This window comes from Parasteatoda tepidariorum, chromosome X2 (assembly GCF_043381705.1).
Source record: "Parasteatoda tepidariorum isolate YZ-2023 chromosome X2, CAS_Ptep_4.0, whole genome shotgun sequence".
Classification (NCBI taxonomy): Eukaryota; Metazoa; Arthropoda; class Arachnida; order Araneae; family Theridiidae; genus Parasteatoda; species Parasteatoda tepidariorum.
Window position 1 is genome coordinate 35383950 of NC_092215.1, and position 21269 is coordinate 35405218.

At 29.5% G+C, this 21269-nt stretch overlaps 1 protein-coding gene across 3 annotated transcripts in view; it reads right to left on the bottom strand.

Annotated features, from left to right (window-relative positions):
- LOC107453411 (crossveinless c) overlaps positions 1-21269 on the bottom strand; it is a 326116-nt gene that overhangs the window by 183479 nt on the left and 121368 nt on the right. For all 3 annotated transcript variants that reach the window (XM_043039800.2, XM_043039814.2, XM_043039807.2), the window contains exon 3: positions 12243-12351. In XM_043039800.2, coding sequence (XP_042895734.1) covers positions 12243-12299 — 57 coding nt within the window. In that variant the 5' untranslated portion in view covers positions 12300-12351. The remainder of the gene's footprint in view (positions 1-12242; positions 12352-21269) is intronic.

Sequence of the window (21269 nt, forward strand, 5' to 3'; positions counted from 1 at the left end):
TTACGGCAAAAAGACGCCCGCCATATAATGATCCTTGATAGTATGGTGACACCTTATAATTTCCTGCCCTTCTGCATCAGTGGCGAAAAACATTAGTTCACCCAGGGAATCTAAAACTAAGTCAAAATGCCAACGATACGAAAAGACAGAGAATACGAATCATAAAAAAGAAAATGAAGACTTGAAGGTCAAATGATAGCAATGGGCGTAAGCCGGAACATATATATCTCTCCACCCAAGTTCATTGTCGTAGACAAATCCTCGACAACTTCTTACAAGTAATTCAGGAGGTTCATTGAGAACTATGACTGTTGCCAGTGTTATAAGTTTCGTTTCTGAAATAAAAAAAAATCGTTTGCACTTATAAAGACGGCTTCATATCAATTGAAATTACGTGCCAGTCTTAACGCACTTTGTGGCTTTTGTAAGTGTTTATAAAGTACTTATTCATTTATCTATTTTCTTACAAACAATTAACACAAAAATAGGTACAGCTGTGCATACTTTCGGCTTCAAAAATTCAAAAGTTCTAAATCAGACGATAAGTACTCATGTTTCGAATAAAAGTTTTTTTGAATGATTTTGGAAATAAAAGCCATATTTGCGCATTGTTTAGAGTTAAATTTTCTTAACAACTAATAAACACAAAAATAAGTACAACTGTGCATATTTTCGGTTTTAAAATTTCAATAATTCTAAATCAGACGATAAGTGAATTCATGTTTCGAATTAACATTTTCTGAATGATTTTGGAAATAAAAGCCATATTTGCGCAATGTTGAGAACCAATTTTTCTTAACACCTAACTAACACAAAAATAAGTACAGCTGTGCATATTTTCGGCTTCAAAAATTCAAAAGTTCTAAATCAGACGAAAAGTACTCATGTTTCAAATAAAAGTTTTCTAAATGATTTTGGAAATAAAAGCCATATTTGGGAAATTTTAGATTCGATTCTTTCGTCTCACCCATGTTAACCTACGTAGAATTATATGAAAAGCTAATTCCATATTAATGAGGTACATTTAAGGAACATTTTTTTTAAAATTTTATTCACTGAAATTAAGAAACTTAGTTGCTTAATTGTGATTTTCGATAATTTCGTTCCTATGAATAAGGAATTGGGTCACATCACATGTCATTGCTTAACATTGGCAGGGGATGTAGAATCTTACTCCAGGGTACTCCTGGGTCAATTACAACAATTTTATATAATTAAATTTATTATGAAACAATGAAGAAAATTATTTAAAAATAATTATTACATTTTGCGAGTAAGAATTCAATTAAAAATTAAGAAACATGTTGAAAAACGTAAGTGCGTGTACAAAAAAAAAAAAAAAAAAGAGGAAATGTAATTGTTAAGAATTTTCATTTAACAATTAATATACATTTGAAAATGACCAGAACTAACAGATCTGTCGGACATATTTAATCAACTATTATTAGTTTAAAAAAAGGTGACATTAACCACTAGGGAATAATTCAAAATATAACAATACGTTATTTACATAAAAACTGATAATCTAATTTAAATTAAATATACTAATTAACTTACTTTAACTGAGCAAAAAGTATCAAAAATGAGCTTGCTCAATCAATTGGAAAAAATCAACAATGAGAGCCATTGTTTCGTGGTAAATTAAAGAAAATATGTATATAAATGAAAGGAAATGAGGCGAATGAACCCATTTTTAATGTTGCTTTGAATTAAAAAAAAAAGTAAAATCAAAATATTGACGTAAATGTTAGGAGATTAAGCAGTACTAATTTCATTTCCTGAAAGAAATTAAACCCAATTGTGAAGTGCCATAACTTGAAAGCGGAAATTAAATTATCTTCAATGTTTAAATCACCCTTCAGCTTAACTGCTTGAAATGAGTTCTCCGGTCATGATTATTCTGGATAAATAAAAATGTGAAATGTTTTAAATCTTTAAAATGTATAAAGGACGAAGCCTTGATTTATTAGCGACATCATAATACTTTTCTCAGTAAAATTTAATAACTACAAGGGTGATTACTGTTAAAACAGACCCACAAAAATGGTCATCACCGTTAAAACAGAGCCACCATAAAATATTTTATCGTCAAAAATGAACACTTCAAAAAAACTTTGCTTTAGTCAAAGGGATTTGGTGACGTCTTTAATTCAGAATTTCATATCTAAACTCCATAAAAGACAAATTTTTCTGTATTTTTTTCCACAAAATTCATATTTTCATTTTTTAACATTTCATTTCATTTCATAAAATTATGATTAGCTATTTAACAATTTCAAAAAAAGAACCATTCACAAAAAAAAATATCTCGTTCTCGGAATTCTTATTTTAGAAAATCAGGACGATATTTTAGGTTTTTAATTCATAATTTTAAAACTAAAAGTCTTTGGAAGTTTTTTTTTTCTTACACCGTTTAAAATTTTCATTTTAAGAATTCTTTGTTTTTTCATTGCATACACCATCGTAATTAGGTTTTATCTGTCGTGTGTATTTTCTTTAAAATAAAATAAAAATAAAATAAAATAATATTTTTCAATTATAAACAATAAGGAATAACGAAATAAAAAAAACATTAAGTTCTTAGAATCTTTAAAATTTTATTTAAAAAAAAATTCTTACAAAAGTTTCTGAACAAATTTATACATTTTTAAAAATGCTTCCGATTACCCTTTCATAATTTTGAATTATTTTTAAAACCTAAAATTTTGAACCATTTCTAAAAACGTCTCCTATTGCCCCTTACAGTTTTGAATTATTTTTAATTGAATTGATTTTAAAATCTAAAATTTCAAACAATTTTTAAACACGTTTCCGAATGCCCTGACATAATTTTGAATTATTTTCAAAACCTTAAACTTTAAATTATTTTAAAAATCGTGTCCAATTTCTTTTACATAATTTTGCATTGCTTATAAAACCTAAAATTTTAACCCATTTTTAAAAATGTTTCCGGTTGCGATCACATAAATTTGAGTTATTTTTCAAAACCTAAAATTTTAAAACTTTCCAACTGTCCTTGCATAATTTTTAATTATTTCTAAAACCTAAAATTCCATTATATCGAAGATCATTTATTTTTTTAAATTCTGTGTAACTATCAAAATGTTGTAAAAGAACATCAATGATAAATCAATAATAATTTATAATTATTTTTAAAACCTAAAATTCCATTATATCGAAGATCATTTATTTTTTTTAATTCTGCGCAACTATCAAAAGGTTGTAAAAGAACATCAATGATATGAGTTCATTTTTAAGAATGATAGCAAAAAAGACTAATTCCCGAGGGGTGAGAATCACAAAAATTCCACCCTAAACAATTCTGACAGTAGCAAAAAGGAATGCTACGGGTCATTTAACTTTACACCGTTCCAGGTCATAAATTACCACACATCTTTATCTTTTTTCCCTTGTAGGACAAAACATGATAACTAAGCATAGCCACAATTCCAAAGTGTTTTACGGAAAACCAAACAAATTCACAAAAAAAGTATAATAAAATACAATAACATGGAAGTCATTAAATGAGTATTTGATGTTTTTCAAAAAATAACTGAAATAAATAATGCGTGAACATACGAAATGATACAGAATATAAAAATGTTACATAGCATTTAAGGTTGTATTATTTAGCATCAACAAAATCTGTTAGAATAATAACTAAATTCTTTGGAAAAATGGTGATAAAATATAAAAATGAAGCCCGCACGAGGGAGTTGCTAGCGAGGGAAGTGCAGTAGATACATGCAATTATTAAAGATCTCCATAATTAAAGATCTCTAAAAGATCCCCTAACAGTTCAGGTTAGCGAAGAAAATTTTCATAAAAAATCATCAATTATTTTAAAAGTAATTAAATTATAAAATTAACCAGAAATCCAATCAAGTTAGAAAAGATTAAAGATAAAAAAAAAGTGTCGTAACATTAAAAATTATGCACGGTGAAAAAGAAATTCTGTTAAAATTAACGTACTATATGCTAAAGACATTTCTGTTAATTAAACCAAAATATAGGTATTCAAATAATTTATTTGGTAATTTTACCGTTCTCTATGTACTCCGACAGTATGCCCTCTTGGAAAGTCTGTCATTTTACGCCTTTCACAAAAATGGAAGACATACATAACTTAACCATAAAGTTATTTCATACTGTCATAATATACACTGGTGGACAAAATTAAGAGATGGAAGACATTTTCCCAAATATCTCAAAAAATACTGAATATAAATAAATGAAATTTGGTATGGATATAGCTTATTTCATGATAATAAAGTATGCAAAACAAAAATGAAAGTGCCATTCACTGGCAAGACCTATTGCCAATAAATCCAATGTAGTCTGAACTTAAGGATAAAAGATGACAATAAAAGTGAGGCTTGTACAGCGTGTGTTGCCTGTAGTATGGTGTATGGTCACCCCTGACTGACAGACAGCATGCACAATGAGTATGCATGCCGTTAATGAATGAGTTAAGGAGGACTTGTGGAACACCCTCCCATTCTTTCACCAGAGCAATTTTTAACTCCAGGATGGTTCTGGGGGGAGGTTGGCGCATCGCAATAGCTCTCCTAAGAGCATCCCAAGCATGTTCAATAGGATTCAGGTCAGGGGATTTGGCCGGCCAATCCATTCGTTGAATATCCTCGCTTTCCAGATACTCACCAAAAATGAGAGCCCTATGTGGTCGCGCATTGTCGTCCATAAAAATGAACTCAGGGCCGACAGCGCCCCTGAAAAGACGCACATAGGGCTCTAGGACCTTCTGCCTGTACCTCTGGGCATTCACGAAACCATTGTCAAACACATGGAGCGGTGTGCGGGTATCTTGCATGTGCGAATGAATGTGCGAAAATGCTTTCCATCTCGTAATTTTGTCCACCAGTGTATATACATTCTACATATAAGAAAAAACTGGTCTTTAGGATTATATTTCAAAGCTTACATAGCATATTCTTATATATCTCTTTTATTCACAGGTGTTTCCATTATTTTGAAAACCACCAGTATACATTCAACTTTAATATGTTTTTTGAATTTCACTAGTGCTTCGTAAATGCCAAAAGAGGTTTTCTTAAGTTTTAAAGGAGTTTTTCTTCGAATCTCAAAATTTTTATCCTTTTGAATCGTATCGATCAGAAAGATCAACCCTGAAAAAATTATCAATTGTAGATGGAGTTATTGCCTCGCCTACCATATTAATCCTAAATTATGCAATTGGATAACCATTTATTCTGATATCTTATTTTAAGTTCCGAAAAGTTTAAAAATTTGGATGATGTCTAATGTGCCTTCTCCAAATATTTTGTACAAAATCCAATTGATTTTTATGTACCCAGCATCGAAGACAGCACACTAGATGATATGAAGGATAACATCATTAATTAAAAAGGAAGATTTTTAAAAATTAATCTTTTTAATTTTAACGTAAAAGAAACATTACTTTCTTGTCTCCCAGAAAGCCACAATTTCAAATTATTTGAAAGAACGTTTGACAGGCTTAAAATCACCATGATTTCCACGCAGCAATAAAGTATTTCTGAATCAAATGCTGCGTGATATGCTGAATCAAATGCTTCTAAAATAATCTAGAGATTATTTTAGAAGATACCTATCTGGGAATATTACTAAGGAACAGTTTTGCATAGTATAAGTTTCTTAGGAAAAAGTGGGATTTATACTGTCGCTAGTCCTTTTAGATGTAAATTTTTAAAGGAACAAAAATTTTATACAAAAAATATATTAATATTTTTAAAAAAACCGGTTTTAAAAAAACCGGCTAAGCTGTTCCCTTTACGATTAATAATGCTTAATTGATTTTAAAAGCCAAAACCCAGAAATAATATTTTTAACTTTTTTATTATTTTTATTTTATTTTATTAGATATTAGCACTGAAAACAGTCTCGCAAAAGATTCTTTTATAAAAAAATAGGTTTACACAAAAGGAATATTCAAAAATAAATTTTGAAAAAATGTATGAAAATAAGTTATATCCGACCATTATATCAAAAGCTCTGTTTGAATCTTCCGTTTTTCCTTTCGCTCACTGTTCATATTTATTTATTAATAGGAAAATTGCCATTTGATTTTTTTAGCATTGAAAATGGTCTTTGACCCCTTTGACCTAAGAACGTTTGGAGAACGCGAGTATTGTTACACGTACCATTAGAAATAATTTTTAAGAGCAAGCAACACACATTTACATGGCATTCACTCTCTACCTTATGTATTTTGCTTTCATTCGGCTAAATTTGCGCTATAATTTAAAGCCCTGTCTGCAAGACATTCTTTAGGAAGTCGTTATTTATAATGGCTTTTAGGAAATGCTAATGTGCCGCACAGAAGTTAAAACTCCTTCATTTCCAAAAGAACTCTGGGGAACGAGGAATCTTGTTTTGTTCTCTGTTGCATGATATTTTGAAAGATCTTGGAAATTTTCACGTCACTGAGATCTTCAAACGAGCAATTTCTTGCGGTAATCTTCAATCGGGTTCTCTCCACAAGCTGCAGTTTTAATGCAATTTAAAAATACATTCCTAACTTAGGATTTCTTAAAACTACTTGAGCACTTCTCTGCTGCGCAGAAAGTGATAGGAAAAAGGTGATACAGTCAACCCCGCTTAAAACAATACCATCGGCTCCAGCTAAATCTATGCAATTATGCGGGTTATTCGATTAAAAGAGGAATGCAATATTTAATACTAAATTCTAAATTTTTGCAAAATTTTACTTTTAAATGGTATTTAATGCATTGTATAGCGTTTTGATTAAACAAACTCAGTTTTATGAGAAATAAACAATTATAATTAAAACTGCCTGCATTAGTATCATAAAATATAAGTATCATTTAAAAATACATAAAAATAAATCAGTATTAGCAAAACGTATAATATAGGTACTGAAATATTATTTGATCCCTTCCAAAAAAAATTTATCATTGAAGACTACTGATACTATAATAGAAGACTACTGAGACTTTCATGACTAGCGTATTCCTTTCAAATACAGTAAAACAATATTTTATTTTTACATATATCTCAGTTTTAATGCGTTTCTAGAGGTACGGTATCTAAAGTCATGACGGCGTACGCACAGCGTGACAAGAGACGTTTGTTAAAGCAAAATATAGTAGAAGAAAGCAGAAGCTGAGTGACTGAGACCAATGGGTATTGAAGCGTATCGTAAGGTTTAAAAAGAAAACAAATGCAGCCACAGTGACAGCAGAGTTCAATCAGCATTTGGATTCTCCAGTGTCAGAAATTACAGAAAGCAGAAGCTGAACAACAGAAATCAACTGGCATTGAAACGTATTGTAAGATCCAAAAAGAGAACAAATGCAGCCACAGTGACCGCAGAGTTCAATCAGCATTTGGATTTTCTAGTGTCAGAAATTACAGAAAGCAGAAGCTGAACAACAGAAATCAACTGGTATTGAAACGTATTGTAAGGTCTAAAAAGAAAACAAATGCAGCCACAGTGACAGCAGAGTTCAATCAGCATTTGGAATCTCCAGTGTCAGAAATTACAGAAAGCAGAAGCTAAATTAAAAAAATTAACTGGTATTGAAACGTATTGTAAGGTCTAAAAAGAAAACAACTACAGCCAAAGTGACCGCAGAGCTCAATCAGCATTTGGATTCTCCAGTGTCAGAAATTACAGAAAGCAGAAACTGAACAACAGATATCAACTGATATTGAAACGTATTGTAAGGTCTAAAAAGAAAACTACAGCCAAAGTGACAGCAGAGCTCAATCAGCATTTGGATTCTCCAGTGTCAGTAATCACAGCTAAGGGGTCACTTTATAAGAATAACATTCACGGCAGAGCAGCAATCCCGATCCATTTGTCAAAGCTATTTATATCAAACGTTGTCTGCAGTGGCGTCAAGCTACAAAACCTGGTCGATTGATAAGTGGAAGACAGAGTATGGTCAGATAAATCATCTTTCACACTTTTCGGTACAACTGGACGGTTATACATTTGGAGGACATCTTCAGATGCGTATGATCCTGATTGTCTAATTCCAATTACTTATCCTGAAAATGGATCTGTTATGGTATAGGCAGCTGTGTCGTGGTTTTTTGCTGGCCCATTTATAACCCTGAAACGAAAGGTGTAAGGACAGAATAATAGAGAAGTTTCAGCTGACCAGGTCTATCCTATGGTGCAAATTTTGTCCCCTGCAGGAGATGGAATTTTCCAAGACGATTATGCTCTTATTTTGCCGTGCGAAAGAAAAATCAACATAAGAATCAAAACATTCAACATTGAGATTTTTATATATATGCGATTTTTTTATGATAAACTATTCATAGTAAAAGATTTTTCAAAGATAAATTTTGTTTCGTTAGTCTTTTAAAATTCCATTTTAGCGTTCATAGAATTAGCAATAGAAAGAAAATAACTGTCACTTAAAATATCTTTGTCATGACTTTGAACTATATAATGAGCTTATAAATGACAAAAAATATCGAAACGCCCTTTAATATATTGCCCCAAATGATCCATGGAAAATGTTAAGAGTTATCCATGCGAAATTAAAAAACTTATACGAAATTAACTTTTAGAAACTTATTGATGAAAACTTATATACTGTAGCAGGTTAGTAAAAGATTGTAAGCAGATTAGCAACTTATATAATGTAGTACAATAATGGACTATTTCCATTCCAATATCTTAACTTATTAGCCATGTTATATAATGATATTTTCGTCTTATTGTTCAGAACTAATTCACAACGATTTTGATCAAAGTAATTCACTCAATCTAAAGAAAGGAGTGGTGAGTTTTATTTAAATAGAAAGGCGCTCCCTATAAAACCTATTACGCTTATAGAGGAACGCAACAATTTGAAAATCGTCATTTATGCCCAAATCATATACTTAAACAATCTCAAGACCAATATAACAAGATCAAGAGCCTCAACATCCTAATTGTTCAAGTTCTCTGACCCTATGAATTCCAGGCTTAAGGAATTTATTTTTAAAAGTTTTCTTTTTTTTGTTTTGTTAAGTATACCAAATAACATGTTGGAAACTATGACGATTGTTTGCTTTAGAAAATATAGTTTAAAATTGTTGGCGATAACTATAAAAATGTTTTGAGAAAATAACATGAAATAAACGATATGAAATTCTATCGGCAAGTGATTCTATCATTTCTGAAGAATGATAACAAAAAATTTTAACAAAGAAAGTTATCTACATAGCCTTATCTACATAGTTTACTCAAATATATTTTGTAAATAGGATATTTTAAATCTAATGCTTAAAAGGATTTATTAAACGCTTTTCTTTCTCACAAAAATGTATTTTTTAAATGGTCTGTATCATTAACGGTCATAAACTAAACTGAAAGCACAAGAATTGCAGACTTAGAAACACCATGTTTTAAAATCGAATTTTAAAGGAAATCAATTTTGGAAATTAAAAGAATTTGAAATTTAAATAAAAGGGTTAAAGTAACTGGGATTCATAATATTATTTTACCAAAAAGGACACAAAAAACACTTTTATTCAATTTAGTGTATAAAAAATAAAGAAGTTTCAATATTTTTCAAAAATTAAAGCCCACTTAAACAGCGTGCAGTTTGGAAGTAATACCATTGCTTCAAAAATAATTCTTTGTATAGATACATTTTCTGAATTTAGACTTAAGATCTGAATAACACTGTTACTGATTATAATACAGTAGCTAGAAAGTTTAGTGGAAAACAGAATTAAGTGATATTTTAGTGACTGTAGCCTTGCTAGTATTAATAAATACATTGATCAAAAAATTAATATTAATGTACTTTAAATCACGTGGCATTTTATTAAATGATTTTAAGACTTTTTTTTTGCATCACACTAGTAAATTGGTTAGCAACACTGTAAAAAATTCCGGATCAAATTACGATAAAAAGTACTGGCACCCCGAAAGCAACATCCATAAAATCCATTTAATTCCATTTTTATTTTATATCTATCCAGTCCATTTTTACGGTAAAATTTTATACTGTAATTTTTACAGTAATACTTATTAAAAAACAGTGATTTTGCAGTAAATATTACAGTAAATATTACGGTATATTTGATTTTTTGTAGGGTAAACTTTTACGACAATGGTAAAAAGTACCAACCCTCAGGGAGCCATTTTTTTACCTGAATTTTTCAAAGTTGAAGGCAATGTAACAAAACGAATTTATTTCATTTCAAAAGATTTCAAGCGAATATTAATTCAAATAATTAAAGGTGACAAGCGTAGGTAATAAACCTGATGTTAAATTTGAGATATCCTTGAACCAAAGTGCATTTTTCAATAAGTTACTTTAAAAATTTATTCTATTCACTTTAGAATACGCTTATAAATTATCACTTATAAATTTATTTTACTCACTTTATATGAAAGTCTTAGCGTAAACTCACTAAGTAAAGTAAAAATAAATATAAAATGATAAATGAACAAAAAAAAATCGATCCTGTAAGAGCCAAGACAAAGATGGTTTGAAAAATTATTGAAAACTGACAGGAACTTTAACATTTTTTAATTCAGAAATTCAAATTTAAAATGCATAAAAAATATAACAATAAAGAAAATAATGGCTAGTTAGAATTGAAAAAAAAAATGGCGGTGTTCATCATGTTTTTCTTATTTAAATGACCTTCATCAACTCCAAACTACCTGTTCACAAGGATAAACGACATTTAATATGATTGGTGGTCTATACGAAAACAATTTCAAAAATTGATGTCATTTGCAAAACCGGATAAACATAGGTGAAACAAAAACATTTTGAAGCTTTTAAACATGTTGATCTTAACATTAAAAAAAAATCATTCTTCAAAAGGTTAACAAACAGTTCAAACAAATATGAACATCTAAGTATATATATTCATATTTTATAAACTTTCTCAAAATAAATTTAATAATACTTAATGTTTTTGAATAACTTTCAATTTTTATATAATTATTTCTGTTTTTCAAAAACTGATTTCGCCAAAGAACGTGAAAGTAAAATTCTCTTAAAAGGAATGAAAAAAGAAAGGACAAATAAATATATGATTAAAGATATTTTTTTAATAAGCCATTAAAATTAATGTTACTCAAAGAATTCTCATTCTTAATTCTATTAATTTTCTAAAAAAATTTTCTTTAAAGTTTTAATTTAAAGAAAATAATAATAGTTTACGTAATTATAGGAAAGTTTAAAATATCTAGGTGATCTTTTAAAAATATTAAAATACATAAAATCTTGTGATAAAATCATAATTAAGTTAAACCATTCAAACCATTTAATTACAAGATTATACCATTCATTTGGCAATTTTTTCGTTCGTATAATCACGGTTTACCGGAAATTATGGCTTTCAAAATTATAGTTCTTATTACCACACATGTAGTAAAGATATAAAACTGAAAATCAAACTTAAGCGAATAAATGGTTTCAATGCCATGCTCTAAGGCGTCATGATACAATTACCAAATTTTACCTCATTTACTACTGGTAATAAAACCATATTTTATTGTTAATTTTACCAAAGGTCATTACCAAAGCGCCTCGGTAAAAATTACCGCTCTTTTCGGTGTTCTCATAGAGCCAGAAAATGGTAAATGTTACCATATTCTGGTAGATTTTAACAAACTTTCACGGAGAATTCTAGTTTTCAAAATTATAGTTCTTATTACTATACATATAGTAAAAGAAGAAAAAAAACTTAAAAGTAAATATAACCGAATAAAGGATTTTTATACTATGTTCTTTTACCGAATAAAGGGTTTTTATTCTATGTTCTATAACCGAATAAAGGGTTTTCATACTATGTTCTATAACCGAATAAAGGCTTTTTATACTACGTTCGAATATATCATGTCATGATAAAATTACCAAACTATACCACATTTACCAAATTTTATTACATATTATTAAAAGCTGTATTTTAATGTTAATGTTACCAAAGCGCTTCAGTAAAAATTAACGAGCCTTGTGGTGTTCCCATAGAGCCAGATGCACAATAAATTTTACCATATCCTGAGAGTTTTAACCATGCTTTTTTTCTCAGTTGTATACGTGTAAAAATAAACAGTTCAAACGATAATTTAAATATTAACTCTACGCAGTCATTTAGTAACCGCTAATAGATGGAAAGAATTAATTGATAAATAAAATAATTAATCATTAATTTTAATTATTTAATTTTTTCTCAAAATATAAATAATTGGAGTCCTTTACTAATTAAAAAACAGAAAAAAGAAGAACACTTACTTGTGCTTTCTGAAGATAAAGCTCTAGTTCCTGATACAAATCGTGACTCGTTGTCATTTTGTTACACAGCTACTTGACAATCACAGTCCTGTTACTAACCCATTGATTCCTAGAAGAAAAGACATGGTCATCAGGCTTTGTTTGCAAGTTAAGTACAGAATTAAATTCTTGAGCACAGATAAGAAATAATCGCACTGATTAAGTAGGCATTAAGAGTGCCTCCACAACGATCTACCTAAACTTTGAACCAATGTAATGTGTAACTGTTCACGAAATTCATCATTTGAATGTGACACAATGTAGACACGTAATTTTCAGTGGTTACACTAATTGCTGAAAAATTTCAGATGATATTAGTTTCCTAAAATAAATCCACATATGTAGCTACGGTTTCGAGGAAAAAACCAAGAAATATAATATAAATAAAATGTGTATGCTAAAAAATAGTTAGTATACATTCACAAATATTTGGTAGTGCCTTCGCAAAGATCTACTTGAACTTTGAACCAATATAACTGCTCACGAAATAGATCATTTGAATGTGATACAATGTTCACACGTAATTTTTAGTGGTTACACTAATTGAGAAAAAATTTCAGATGATTTAAGTTTCTAAAATAAAACAAAATATAAAAAAGTGGTTTTAGAGTAAGCAAAGATATATAATATAAATAAAATGTGTATGCTAAAAATATTCAGGTTTATCAGTTACGGCAAATTAAATATTATTTTTTATACATCAGTATTATTTTATTATCATCAGAAAATAACAAATTATAAAAAAAGAGCAAAATTAAACAAGTATTAGGATTTATGAATGACATGATTAAGTAGGTAGTGAATAATTTCCCGTTTTAATTACTATCTCAACTTTAAAAAAAAACTTTTGAAAATTAAATTTTAAACATAAGTTTTAACATTCAAAATATTTTATGATAGCCATGATTATTCAAAAAAATTAAAAATGCAGTCTTTTAATAAGTTATTCAATTGATGTCATGATTTTGGAAAAATTAATAATAAATTTATTTTATAAGAAGAAGTAAAAATGAAAATTAAGTTCGAAAATTTTGCGACCAATTACATCATAGTGGAAATGAGGTCAGTATTATACACCGGCCACCTTTATTTCCCAAACAGACTAGTACCCATTAATCTAAAACTAGGTCGGCTTCAAGCTACACCAGGAGATGTAACTCCGGTCATTTACAATGGCAGCTCAGCTTAGTGCCTAATCCACTGTGCCATAGTGGCTTATTTATATTTATATTATATGCCGATCAGGTAGCCGAGAGGCTAGCGTGCCTGATTGCGAAGCACTGGTTGAGGGTTCGAATCCCGCACAGGTCATGGATGTATCTGTGTGTGTGTGAATGTGGCCCACTCTATGAGCTAGTATCTGTGGCAGTGTGGAGTGGGTAGTGTTGCTTCCCTCTGTGACTAAGGTTCGCGGGTGACAAATGGGTAACGTTAAATGAGCAGCACTTCCGGCATCTTCTGAGGCAAAGAACGAAAAAAAATTATTATACTATTAAATCCAATAATAGTTTTAGACTATTATTAAAGATTTCAATAATAACTATCAATTTAACAGTTGATTTCTATATTAAATATAAAATGCCAAGCATAAAAATGGAAAATAAAAATGACTTATCAATTTGTATAAAAATCCCGAGGGTTCGGTTGCTATTGCTCCCAAAAACTATTAGCTTGTGTCCAATATTTTATTTAAATTTTTATGTTCACTAAGAAAAAAAAAAGTCTAAATATTTTCTGGCTGTTTGCTTTTAAAAATTGGTACTGGTTCCAAGAAACTTAAGAATTTATGCAAACCCTTGTTGATAACTATAAAAAAAAATCCAATAGAATCGGGTTTAAAAAACAAACAAATTAAATATAATTTTGAGTTTTAACTCTTCCAAGATCATGCTAATAACAATTTAAATAAAACATCACGTAATATAAAATTCATCAATAATAATATGGTATTAAAACGTAAGAATGATTGGTTGACATTTATTTTGTTTTTCAATGTATAAAATTCAACTTTACTTCTTTTGCCATAAACACCGATACTGTAATCGATAAAGAAATTATACAGATAACCCATTATTTGCAATCGATTAAGAGTTTTCATATAGCCTTCAATTTCCCCAAATCGTGCAAAAATAATTGATCATTGACGGCATTGAGAATGTTGAGTAAACGTTTTGTGTAAAAATTTATCATCCATAGTGGTATAAAAAAGAAACATAACTCTTTATTAATATTTGAATTTGTTATGAGTGTTTAAAACAATATGTTTGTTTTTCAACTCATAAATAAATTTAAAAAAATATTTTAATACAAATTTTCCTTAACAATTCCCTATTATTTATTACAATATGTGACCTGTTCTTAATTTTACCGCTATGGTGACGATATAAGAGTATATTTTCACACTATCAGGAAAAACTATTTCAACCTAGAACCATAGTATTGGTAGGTTGAACCATAATACCGAAAAAATTTGCTGAAACCATAATGGTGTGTTAGGTCTCAATGCCTCCATCTTTAAGAAAAAAAAAGTGTTTATTGAGGGTGATGATCTTGAGAAAACCCTGATTTAATAAAGAAAAATTCATAATCATTTACTAACCATGTCATTGAATAAATAAAAGATTGTAACGCATAAAATGTCAAATCTGTCTTTTCTGGGGGTAAGAGTGCTTGTTTTGAAGTAGATAAGGACTACACTGTAAAAAATTTAAGATCAAATTACGGTAAAAAATACCGGCACCCTAGCTGTATAATCCATAAAATTTTATAATATTATTATATTTGATCCGGAATTTTTTACCTTGAGGCAACAAAATTTTAGAATTTAAGCGTTTATTTTGAAAATACTAGAACTCGCATTCCCATAAAAATTCCGTTTGAAAACATGTCAAAGCGATTTGTGGTAGCTAACAGTAAAAAAATTCCAATTAGCTCAAGCAGTTGTCTTACCACGATTTTCATTGCTTGAAAAAATGAAGAATTTCCACTACTTCGGTAAGTTAAAAAGAAAACTTAAGAGATCTAAAGAATAAATAATCATATTGCATTTTTTCTGAATCCCCAGTTCTACGAAATATGATACATCACAGATGAAATATGATACATTACAGAATAAAAAAGCTTCATGATTTTACTTTGACTGTGAAGCATTTCGAAGACTATAAATCTTAGATTTGCTCAATAAATTCTGAAAGCTATTTCCTTTCTTTTTTCTTAACATTTTAAATATTTCATATCACAGATCACAAAAAGAAGAAAAAAATGATCTCTGGAACTTTAAGTAGCTAAAAATTGTCATTTAAACTGATGAAAGGGGAGCTTACCTTTATAGAGGGACACTCAGCACTATCTTTAACTTTCCCACGTATAATCCTAATACATAATCTTTAAAAGCGGTTTTACAAAATCCTGACGCGTAATCATAAGCAAAACTCCTCAAGAAAAATGCAAAGAGACGTATGAAGAAGTTTCCAAAATGATTACCATCCCAAGGGGGGTCAGGGGAAAATGATGACTAGAAAAAAGCGAACCGCTTTTACGCGGTGGTGCTGAGGTTCAAGACTTTGAATAGCGAAACACAATTCATATGAATTACAATGACGAAACTTAGGTTGACCTCATGAACCAGAAACTTAATAAAAAAAGTGGATCTTGTCTCACGGTTATATCTAAAACGCATTGCGGTGCTTGAATTTCAAGTGAAACTTTCGAGTTCAAGGTGTCAGACTTTCAAGAATCGCTTTCATTTTATGAATAATTCTTATTAAGAAGAAGAAGGAAAGGATTTGCTCCTTGCCCTGTCGGACTGAATTATAAGGTCCATTAATAATTTTCGGAGTTTTTGTGATAGAGTTCCTTTCACTCCCCGCTACTAGTCCATCTCATTGCTCTTTTTCCCTCTCTTGAGTTTAATTTTTATTTAAAATTGATTCAATGTGATTAAATGCTCATCTAAGTCGGAAATGTCACAAATTTTAGGACAGAAGTTACGCGATTTTAATAATCGGACTGAATAATAGGAACAGAAGTTACGCGATTTTAATGATCGGACAGAATAATAGGAACAGAAGTTACGCGATTTTAATAATCTGACAAAATAATAGGAACAGAAGCTACGCGATTTCAATAATCTGACAGAATAATTAGGAACAGAAGTTATGCGAATTTAATAATCGGACAGGATAATAGGAACAGAAGTTATGCGATTTTAGTAATCGGACAGAATAATAGGAACAGAAGTTACGCGAGTTTAATAATCGGGCAGAATAATAGGAACAGAAGTTATGCGATTTTAATAACCGGACAGAATAATTGGAATCGAAGTTACGCGATTTTAATAATCGGACAGAATAATAGGAACAGAAGCTATGCGATTTTAATAATTGGACAGAATAACAGGAACAGAAGTTATGCGATTTTAATAATCGGACGGAATAATAGGAACAGAAGTTACGCGATTTTAATAAAATAAATAATCCCAATAACTTTCTTTTTACTCCCCGCTACTGGTCCATCTCATTGCTCTTTTTCCCTCTCTTGAGTTTAATTTTTATTTAAAATTGATTCAATGTGATTAAATGCTCATCTAAGTTGGAAATGTCACAAATTTTAAGACAGAAGTTACGCGATTTTAATAATCGGACAGAATAATAGGAACAGAAGTTACGCCATTTTAATAATCGGACAGAATAATAGGAACAGGAGTTATGCGATTTTAATAATCGGACAGAATAATAGGAACAGAAGTTATGCGATTTTAGCAATCGGACAGAATAATAGTAAAAGAAGTTATGCGATTTTAGTAATCGGACAGAATAATAGGAACAGAAGTTAATTTTAATAATCGGACAGAATAATAGGAACAGAAGTTATGCGATTTTAATAATCTGACAGAATAATAGGAACAAAAGTTATGCGATTTTAATAATCTGACAGAATAATAGGAACAGAAGTTCCGCGATTTTAATAATCGGACAGAATAATAGGAACAGAAATTAAGCGATTTTAATAAAATAAATAATCCCAAGAAACGGAAGTGGTAATATATTAATTAAAAATTTCATTTGCTTTAAAAATATACTAATTGGTTCTCTTCAAAAATATACTAATTATACCAAGAATTCGTGGGTTCGATCCCCACCGGCCGAAGTAAATGGTGGCTGATGCAAGTTAAATCAGTCGAGTCACAAAGTACTCCATGTTCCCATAACAAATCACACCTCTGGGGGTACTTATCCAAGAGTTTCCTTGTCTTCTGGATTGATTCAAAATTACAAGGCTAAGGAGTTGAACATTAGAAGTCGTAAACCCAAAATTGGGTCCGCTGTTCAACGACGGTTATAAAACAAAATAAATTGGAAAAAAAACTACTGTGATGTTAGCTGATGTCATTTTCCGTCATTATTAACAAATCAAAGAAGACAGTCTTTAGTTACGGAGCAGCGGCGCTGCCTCTCTATCCAGAGAGTATATAAGGACTTTATTAATTTATGATTATTACTAATCTTCTGTTACCTAATTGCTAGCATGTTATTTTATTATCTATATGTGTTTTTGTTGGTTTATTAAATATACTTACAAGATCATGATTCTTCATTGAGATACCTCGTCAAAGATGCACACAATTTAACAATAACAGTCGATATGTTTCAAGCGCTTAAAAACAGGCGACGCTTTTCAAGATTTGCCAGACGTGAATTCACGTCTGGCTGTTTTTGAGAGCTTGAAGCATGTCAGCTGTTATTTCTAATTTGTATATGTTTGAAGTGAATGAAATTTTTGATCAAATAATGTTATTGTATGCAATATTTTTTGGATGAATCTGGAGCCAAGATTGTTATTTGTTTTGAAACAACTCGGAGAAAAAGAATTTGATTTTAAATACTAAAATTGCGACTAGACATTTTTTTTTAAATACTGCATAAATATCTATGAAATGATAACATGAACTATAATGAAAGTTTAAAATACAACTTTTTCATTTTGGAGCAAAACTAATGCGAGTCATTAAAAATAAAAATAATTAATAATATGACAATAAAAAAATCCTGCTTTAAACATGGTGAAGAAGATTTAAAAATACATATTTTTGAAGAGTTTAAAACGCATCAATTGTGAACGGGGGCAATTTCATAAAAAAAATTCCATTTTACAACAATTTATTACAAAACTGTAATGTAACTTATAGCAGGAAATTAACTGTTGTTGGGTAAAAACAATGTTACATTAACAATTACAATGTTTATTTTACTGTGACCCCAACAATATGCAGTGTTTCAGTAGGACAAGAACACAACATGACGTTGCTCATGAAATATTTATCGTCATCCGATATTTATCTATATGGATATTTCGGAGCAACTAATACCTTTCTGAAGCCAGTTCATTGAAGTTTTAAAAGAAAAAAAAATTGTTTCAGTTGGTACAGATCTATCACAATTAATGTTAGATATTTGACCCGCTATGGCCATGGACTATGTTCGGACCTGGTTTTCATTATCTTTTCGAACTTGACGGGGCATATATGTACCATCAGACGTTCCTAGTTAGCTAATGGGCTAAATTAATCCTATTTTAACATTAAATTTGCACATTATACTTATAAAACTATCATGGCGGCATAGCTGTGAAGAAATTGTATTTCTGAAGAATGATGCATCACTTCATGAGGAAAGTAACTGAAGTATTGCTAAGAAAAAGAGAGTTTCGTAGTATAAGTATTATTTATATCCATTTATATATTATTGTATTGAATCATAATTTGCTTGATTTTGAAAGTTAATCATTTTATTATCATCGGTTACCATTAAACATTGTGTGACAACATATGTCTCACTTCTAAAGATTAATAAGACATCAATGCCCCCGAGCCTAACTGCTGGTAACGAGTCCCGATTTTTTTTTAAAGAAACATTTTTATTATTCTTTAATAAAGGTAAAAATACATTGTACTTCTAAAAGAAAAAATTTTTCTCGATATAAAAAAAAGAAAAAAATTAATCGATCTTGAAAGGGTTAAGTCACGCAATATTACGTCCTCTAGTAGGTTAAAAATTTCGAAATAACTGAACTAATAATGCTATATCTTGTGATGTAACCTAATAATTAGTTATATCAGTAAGATATAAAGTGATAATATCAGTGATAATAGCTAGTAATAACAGAGTAAGCTTGTTATTACCGTTGCTGGGTCACAAGGCAAAATATCGCGAACGTCATAAAATATCAATTATTTGCTATTCTTTTTTATGTTACTCATTTATATAATTTTTACATTGAACTGCAATTTTAAAAAAATTTAATAAAAAATAGGTTTTCAAACATTTTTTTAAATATTTTAATCATAATTTTAAAAAAATAAATAAATAATTATAAATATTTTCCAATATATTTATTAACTTAGTAAGACAAAATACTCACGATTATATCGTTGTCGATAATTATTGAGAAATTTCTCATTGAAATAATTAATACGTTGTTGGTAATTATCAAACTATTTTCATGTTCGATGAATATAATTTTCTTTGAAGTTATCGTGTTTGATAATTATTTTTGACAAACATCATCGCGATATTATAGTTACTGATAATTATTTTATAGTCGATATTCATTATAAAATATAAGGAAATAGCAAGTATCGTAATGATATGATATTCACTGAATACAGTGAGAATATATTCTATTCTAGAAATGTTGTCGGTAATTACCAAAATATTTTTCTGTTCGATAAATATCATTTTCTCTGAAGTTATCGTGTTTGATAATTATTTTTGACGAACGTTATCGCGATATTATAGTTACTGATAATTATTTTATTGTCGATATTTATTATAAGAGCTAAGGAAATAAAGTATCGTACTGATATTTCACTGAATACAGTGAGAATATATTCTATTCTAGAAATGTTGTCGGTAATTACCAAAATATTTTCCTGATCGATAAATATCATTTTCTCTGAAGTTATCGTGTTTGATAATTATTTTTGACAAACATCATCGCGATATTATAGTTACTGATAATTATTTTATAGTCGATATTCGTTATAAGATCTAAGGGAATATAAGGTATCGTAATGATATGATACTCACTGAATAGAGTGAGAATATATTCTATTCTAGAATATGTTTACCGCTGTGTTTAAAAAATATCGATATCCTATGATGTATCACCCAGCTCTTAATAGATACATTTTGAGTGTGCTAAACGAGGAGGAAAGCGAGTCATTAATTATATCTATTACCTCCCCGAAAAAACAAAGGGGAAATGTTGTTTTTAAAGAAAAACAGGAACCCCGGGGTCTAAAAAGTAATCAAACTACAAAGATCGGTCTGAGTTTGTCTCATATTTAATGTATAATAACACTAATGGGAACATATTTATAATAAGTGAATCATGTCAAACCAGGGGCAAAAGAGTTATTACCGTTTTGCGACAATTGATAACCAACATGAAGAGATTAGAAATAAAAATTGAATGAATTAAAATTACCAATAAAACATCATGTCTATATTTTGCTACAACAAAAACAATTCAACAGGGATAATAAAATTGACTAATCAACTAAAGCAAGATTAAGACACTCACTGTAATTAGAAATATAATCTTCAGTATTTGACTTTTTTTTCATTACATTAATTTATCTTTAAATAAATACTTTCTTAGAATAAGGTCAGAAGACAGCTTCCTTGTTGCAAAAAAAAAAAAAAAATGACAACGACTTGCCTCACTCCCAATCAAAAACGTTAGTCTTGTCAGGGTCTTGACCTCATGTCCCTCCCACCGCACGATGATATCACAAGATAATTTTACTACAGAATTTTGTTAAAGAAACACACCAAAAGAGATTAGCTCATTATGTCAAAAGGGAGGTTTAATTATAACATCTAATTCAAAAAGAAGGGTCTTAATTTCCTTTTTATGGTTCTTTATTTTCAGGAAATAGCTCCATTTTGGGTGAAAGACAGCTGTGATGATTGTGTCAAAACAATA